The sequence below is a fragment of the Botryllus schlosseri genome, chromosome 13, assembly GCF_051294905.1.
Source record: "Botryllus schlosseri isolate E-star chromosome 13, Bs_hap1, whole genome shotgun sequence".
NCBI classification, from domain to species: Eukaryota; Metazoa; Chordata; class Ascidiacea; order Stolidobranchia; family Styelidae; genus Botryllus; species Botryllus schlosseri.
The window spans coordinates 7,363,156-7,371,140 of NC_137248.1; the positions used below are offsets into that span (position 1 = coordinate 7,363,156).

General features: G+C 40.0%; 1 protein-coding gene across 1 annotated transcript in view; it reads right to left on the minus strand.

The window, feature by feature from the left end:
• The window catches only part of LOC145454295 (calsenilin-like), a 50,849-nt gene extending 48,477 nt beyond the window's left edge, over positions 1–2,372 (minus strand). Inside the window, exon 1 of the mRNA XM_080332290.1 lies at positions 1,682–2,372. Coding sequence (XP_080188416.1) covers positions 1,682–1,964 — 283 coding nt within the window. The 5' untranslated portion in view covers positions 1,965–2,372. The remainder of the gene's footprint in view (positions 1–1,681) is intronic.
• Between the last annotated feature and the right edge of the window lie 5,613 nt (positions 2,373–7,985).

Below are 7,985 nucleotides of genomic sequence, written 5' to 3' on the forward strand. Positions count from 1 at the left end.
ACTTCAGAATTACTTGCAACAGTTGTTCCATGGCCACTATGCGCGAGTGGCAATCCAGTCATAAATAATGTCACAACCTCGACCCTTTTTACTACAACACCTGCTGCCGCTGTCTCACGCGTCCACTCAAGATAGTCTGCCCCTTTTCACCAAATTCCGTGAGGATTACCGTCCATATTCCCGTGTCATCTTTTCCTGATGCTGCAGGCTGATGGACATCGTTCTCATCGACCCCCGCCTATTTATAGCTCCTGCTTCCCAGTCGAGTGTTTACATGCCTCAGACGTCGCGGAGTTTAATAATGAGCGGAATTAAGTAGAGTGAATACGCAAAACGGTTTGAATAATTCATAGATTTGATAGATTTTGTTGCATTGGGAGTTTGTAATTCGCTACACATGAGAGATGTCACCGATAAAAGATAGAGATCTAACGCGGTCCGGGTACAAGGCAAATACCGATGTAAATTATCACGAAAAAAGTTACAATTATTGCGGTATACTGTACAAGTGTAGACTATGTATTATGTATATTCATACATTATTTCAGCCGATTTACGCTGTTCGGGTGTACGCAAGTAACGTAAAGTACGTTAATGCGCCTGCGTATTGTCTGCTGCTCGCTGCCATCCTTTTACGACAGTACATTAGTAAAAGTTATCCATTGCTGTCAAAGGTTTTCATGCATACCGTTGATGAAAATTCATGCGGACACACGCATCAAAGCACTGATACAGCACAATGCGCTAACGCGTAACCCATTATATATAATTACATCATAGCATATATTGTACAGCGTGATTGTCCTTATTGAGCGCTCAGCGATACCGGCTGCAGTTTCCGACAAATATTCTTGGATATATTTCGATCAAAGTTACCATTGACGGATATGAGGAAATCTGTCATAGGCTATATGCGTGTAACGGAATGAAATATTTGGTGCAAATTTTATACACACTTAAATCGGATAAATTAGTTCCACGAATTCCCGACTCACAACGTGATAAATTATAGAGCAGGCAGAACTTGAAATGTTGGTTGCATATTGTACGATGACAGCGAACATCGGTACCTTTAAGTCTAAAACACCGTAGCGGTGTCGGTGCCAAACGTTCAGTGTGTAAGGATGCTAAGTCGGCGCTTACCTTTCATCATCTTGATGCGAACTTTATCGGAGTATGATTTGAACACTTATCTAGCCGAAAAATGCGATTTTGTTTGTATATCTGGAATTATTGATCCTGTGCATTCGTGCAAACACCCACGCAGTTGCATATTTAGCAGACACGCGTAAATGCGCCCTAAGAACATTACATGGAGGGCGAGACACAACGTGGTAGCGAATCTATGGTCATCGGATTCGGGGATAAGTAAAGCGTATCAAATTTTGGGTATTTTGAACTTCCACCGCGGTTGATGGATAACCGATTCACTGACCTACATTGTATTGCTAGCATATTCGATATATGTACGCAACAGTTAACAGGAGTTAATGTTTTTAATATTTAACATCAGGTGATACCGAAGTGCATAAACAAATCGAAATGGGTTTCCACGATAGCATTTTGTCATGCAATTGGGTGCCAGACAGCAAGGCTTCAAACACTTACTTCGGTCAGACAGACAATCAATCATATGTTTCCAAGCAGATTGGGTTATCAACAGTGACACCTAGCTTCTTACCATTGGTTGGTTCGCTTCTTGTGTGACTCCCGAAGTAATCCAAACACCGCACCAAAAAGCAATGACGCAAACAACTCGTTTGTGACCTCTTGCGCTTTCGTTTGATCTTACGCGCTTCTGATGATATCCTCGACTCTCGCGGTATGCGAATGATTTCAAGTCTTTCGGAAATGTAGGAAAATGTTGAAGTACGTCTCAAACGCCCTTTATTGGGTGATGCGGATACTTTGTCATTCCCTAGTTGTAATCCAATGGCAGCCTCGCCGACGCGATATGTCGCCATTCGTGCTTTACATTAAGTGCTACACTCTCTATGAAACATAAATCCTCAACACGATATCGGAAAAGGGTATGAAGACGCAAAATCCATATACAAAATGATTACATATAGAATGACTACGAAGTCACAAGCTCGTCTTCACTGATGAGAGTGCTATCATAACTAGCCACCACAAGACATGTTCACCTGCTACCTAAAGTACCATCACATTGATACAAGTTATCGGAACTCAAGCACGATTGTCAATAGAACATAAGCGGTACACTACGTCATCTCAGGTTATTGACTATATTATATGATGGGACAGGCACGGCATACGGTTATGGTATTCCATTGGGAACGGTACTTGAATAGCAATGAAAGAAGATTAAGCCACACCATGAAATCGCCTGCCAGCTACTGATACACCGTATTCCCCATGTAACAGAGAGAGTGCGTGAGTGAACGATTGCATTCCAGCGCCTCATTGAATTGTTGTTGTACTTGGGGGAACTCCCTATATTACCAATCGTAAATTACGGTATCCGGATACGTGTCGTCAGCGAGAGCGAGTATGATACATCCGATACCGCCCGGTAATAAACAAGAAATCAAGACGCTATTTTGCCGATTTAGTAATCCTATCATCTCCTTTCAGAAAGCTTTGCACAAACTCGATTGCAGTGACAAAAGTTGACTGACATGAGGCATCCAAGCGCTTCCCCCTAACTGACGCTGACATGCATAAATGTATACCCTACATTACCAGGGTCTTGCAGGCATACAGGGTATTGCAGCATCTCACATCGGAACATACTAGAAACTTGAACACCGTATAGACCGGTACAACGTTATTGTTTCATCTTAAATATGTTAATTTAGCGGTAGATTCACCTTTCATGCATATATGAATACTGCGGGTGTACCAGTGTTGGGATGACTCGAGTCATCACTTGACTCGAGTCAGACTCGAGTCGCCTTTTTCGTATGACTTGACTTGACTCGAGTCACTTTGCAAAAATGACTTGACTTGACTTGACTCGACGCCTCAGAAATGCGGATTGACTCGTGACTCGGAGCAAAATTCACGAGTCAATTTCAAGTCACTAAGTAAACGGTGTCGATTAAATCACCCTATATTATGTATGTTTTGGTTGTTAGCGATACGCCGGTGTCACTTGCGAGAGCAACCAGTCTTCAATAATTGTAAGTTTCACTGATCATCCATTGTTACATCACAAATAAATTGACCGCTTACGAAACCATCACACCTACGTTGTCGTAGTAGCAGTAGATTTATCTAATCGCACCGTATCTCTGTTTCTTAGGCAGCTTAGTGCTTAGGCCTACATTGCGCAGTGCTCACCTTTACCAACACTCTTGTATGATTTAAATCGAACGAATATAGTTTGTGCCTTTATATTCTCACAGAGGTGTAGGTGGGTAGTGCCTATTGTCATCACTTTCGCTCACAGCTCAAAATAACGTTTTTCTCTCCACATTGCCAGGTGGATAACTAAAAATAAAAAAGGTCTTCTTTTCGCTCAGAGCTAAAATCACCGCTTTTCCCTCCGAAATACCCGCCGGAGCGTCACTTCTCGGCTAATTTGCGGCATATCGCTCGCAATTTGATCTAAATCTGACCTAGATTTTCAAAAAAGAGGCCAAAATCTCAAAAAAGAGGACAAAAGGGCGTCCTCCGAGGACACTTTCAAAAAAGTCAAAAAAGAGGACAAATCCTCTTAAAAGAGGACATATGGTAAGCCTAAGATAAATGGCCAATTAATCTATCCTTCACACAGTTAGCAAAATGTAATGACTTTGGATCATCACATATACTTCGAAAATTCAATTTGACTCGAATCGTGACTTGACTCGTGACTTGACTTGACCTGACTCGAATTGACTCGAGTCACCTCCAAAAAACGAGTGACTTGACTTGACTCGAGTCACCTTTGAAAATCGATTGACTTGAATTTACTCGAGTCAAAATGTGCAATGACTCGAGATGACTCGTGACGCGAAGGTAGTGACTTGATCCCAACACTGGTGTGTACGACGTTGGTTGAGAGCAGGTGACGGAAAGGTATAGCTCGGACTGGAAAGAATTTCTTGTGGATCCATGATTCGCATTGGTTGTTGTTGTTATTGTTCCCACGGCTATGATTGGTCGATTGCATAATACAGGGGTGTCAAACTCAACTTTGGTCGCGGGACGAATTCAAACCATTTGATCGCTCGCCGGCTGTACAAAGCGATTCCAAAATGTTTGCTCCTAATCAATACCTTTGTTTTTCATTTTACTGTTTTATTATGAACGCTATAAATAGTACGTTGATATTTCGTCAAATGAGCTATATTTACTCTATATTTTCAATTGCCAATGTCAATCGACTATGACGTCACAATGGAATAGTCAGGATTTTTGTTTTGTATGCTACACCATGCATGGCACGTTTCATCGACTGTAGCAACGACGGGTTGCTGGTTTGTGTCCGACCTAGGTCCACGCTAGAAGTTGGATAATAAAGTCTAGCTAGGCCATGTAGGTGTAAGCCCAAATCAGTGTTTTGCAAAAGCGTATAAAAGAGACCTGTGATGTAAGTTGGTGGATATTGTTCAGTGACAAAACGTGCCTATACGCGAGTAGTCATTTAACCAGGGGCGTCAAACATATGCTACGTGTGCTGTAGTCGACTCGCCAGGCGATTTTATCTGACCTGCGATGCAATTCTAAGTAAATGGAAAAATTCGTATATTATCGGGCACATTTCTTGCAATAGTTGATTACACTGGTCAACACAATTTTTGTTGACTTTTATCAGACAATTGATCTTGACTAACTTTTGGTCGCTGAATTCAAAAATGACTTTCGTTTTCCTCTATCACGTCAAGTTTTCTGGTTAGGCCCCCACCACATTATCTCATTACCCGCATAATAGAACTACTTTTACTATTTTGCGTTTATTGTTTAAAACGTTTCAAAAATTACAAGGAGTCCAGAGTAGATCAATAGACTTCAAATAAACATTTGCACAGCTTTATTTGGTTGATTTAAACTGATATGGTTTCTACGGGACTAATGAAGTGTGAGTTTCAGGGTCCAAATTTACGCTAATAACCCATAATTATGTAGGTTTTCTAGTTCGATACTCGAGCAATAGTCGGTTAACATATGTAAGCTACAATCTACCCTGATACATTACCCCCATCATCCTCAGATGTTGGGGGATATTTTCTCCTTACCCATCTCTGCCTATGTCAAGGTTTTCAGGTAAATTATTTAGATATTTCAGATTTTTTTAATGTCTGCTGTCCAACATAAACATAAAGCAGTGGCACAGATGTATCAGGGTTACATGTATATCATTATTGTCTGACCACTAAGAAAACACCATATTTCAAAGCTCACACAAATGATCCAATCGTGCTCGTGATATTGCAACAATAATTCAATGTTTCTGTATTATTCTCAATGTTTATGTATTACTAACGAAGACTAACTGAGTGCGCAATTGTTACTGCACCTAAGACATTGCCATTTTGGAAAATGCCACACTTTAGGATCCTTTTTAAGCTACCTATAGACATTTGCCATTCACTCGAGTGGCAAATCGGGATTCCTAACTCCTCCAGTAATCCATGGAAACAGTATCATGCCAATGCTAGTATCACGGCAATACACAAATCTACCGAAATTAGGCCTACGAAGAAAATTCTATTTCTCTTGATCGAAAGTGAGATATCTTCTCTACCTTGCCAAGTATTGTTTTCTCACTTCGTAAGGATGTTAAAAGTTCTGAAGATTTCTATTCCAAGTCCCCAAGCCTATGTAAGATCATGTAACTTGTGTTGATGGACTACTCTACGTTTTGAATCAACTTCGATTTCAAAATCTTCATCATTAGGCCTGCTATCCTTAAGATCTTCATCTTGATCCAAATTATCGAGCGTATAGGAGTTTCAAGTTACACTGGATTCGCTCAATGCGACATCGGACGTAGCTGTTAGTAAATGTGACGTTTATTTTTCTTGCCATATCCTGCAGTTTGCATCAAATATGTGTGTGAAATATTCTCGCATAATTACATCCTCTAACCAAAAATGGGTGAAAGCATCGGCCTAGATCGATACCAGTACTTTTTTTCTTAATAATTCAATTGAACTCTTGGCTATACAACTTATTATATGGTAAAAGTGTGAATTTTGATATGGTTTGGAAAAGTAATAGGGCTAAATTCGTTAAAATTTGCATATTTTGGGCATATTTCGTAGAGCAAAAACTTGACGTGATAGAAGAAAACCAGCGGCATTTTTGGAATCAGCACGCCAAAATTAGCCTAAATCAAGTGCAAAATCAAAGTCAACAAATTTTTCGTTCAAAATTGCTGCCCAGTGATTATTGGTTAGATGTACTTCGACAAATAATCTCCCAAGACAGCAACATCCGAGCAGGCTCATGAGCCATAACCACCTGACGCCAGTGTTGAATTTTCACTCCAGTCCATATTATGAACATTGACACCGAGAAGGCAAAAAAGTGCACGCGAAGTTCAAGAGTTTTAAAATTTGTTTTTCGCAGAGGGGACAACGCCAATGCGAAACCGTTGTATCTGACTTACACGGAGATATAAATCAATTATCTTAGGTCGCATCACTGTATACTTTATTTTTTCCCTGAAGGCCCAGCCCCGGCATCCTGAGAAACCTGAATGGGGATATAAAAATAAATATTCCAACTTAGCCACTGTTTTACTGGTTATAACAGTATTCAATCGTCCAATTATCGTATTTTTGCCAATTCCGTTGTTGGCAAAAACGGTGTTGCTATAATGAGCCCCACGGGTTATCGTAGGCCCCGGCCCCCATAATCTGTAATATAATGTATAGGACTATTATGTATATTGTATAGCCAGGGTTGCCATACCGTCCTTATCTCTAAGATTTCCTTATTTTGAAAGGCCGGGTCTTAAAAAACTTGACTGACTTATTTTTAAGAAATGTCCTCATTTTCGACTCGCGTCCTTATTTTGCGTTATTTTCAACAACTACAGAACTTCGATTGTTTTTGCCTGGTATCCGTGTCGCATAATATTCTAAAATTACACATTTGCATCGTGATTGTATGACATCATAAATGAAAGGAACTCCAGTGTTGTACTGTACATGTATATTGTACAATACATACCACAGAATTCGTCTTCCAAGTGGCGAGATAGCTAGGGCGGCAGTGAGTGGTACAGCAGTTTCGGCTGTACCAAGAATCGCAGCGGACGTCATTTTAGCAGTAAACAGCTGTGCCAGGTTTCTGCTGTTTAGTCTACAGCAAAATAAGCTGTAGGCAAGGCAGCATTTATTGTGTTGTGAAAATGGGAGCAGTGCAGTCGACACTTGGGTTAAAAAGTAGTAAAGCCATAAATGACTGATAGAAATTAATTCAAACTATATTGCACATACAGTTTTATCTACTAATAATGCTAAATCTGATTAGTTATAATGTTCCAGCGCAAAAACGTTATTCGTGACGATTATGAGGGAGAGTTCAAAGGTATCAGACGAGTTTTTTGCACATTGCAATATCTGCGATTGTGACATTAACCCGGAAGCCATATGAAATACCGATATTTCAAATAACAACAGAGCATGTACAAATACGCTTTTATAATGCTAATGTAATTTTTCGACTGTCCTTATTTTTAGGTCCTTGTCGATGGCAACCCTGACTATAGCTGTTGAACCGATCATTTTGAGGGTTCCGATCATCCCATATCGCTTACGTCGGCTATATCGGGTGGTAATTGTCCGTAGGCTCATATACAACATGTTTTGGAAAGTACTAATTAAAGTCACAATTATGGCATAATTTTGCAACTTAAAAAACACAATTTTTTAAAGGCCTTTGTTTAAAACACTGTTTAAACAGGATTCTAAGAAAGTGTTTTATACAACCATTTATTTTAAATGCAACCCTGCCCTACATATGCCAGCCTTATTCACTTTGAGACTCATTTTATCTGCTGCTCACTAATGCATATACAATATACA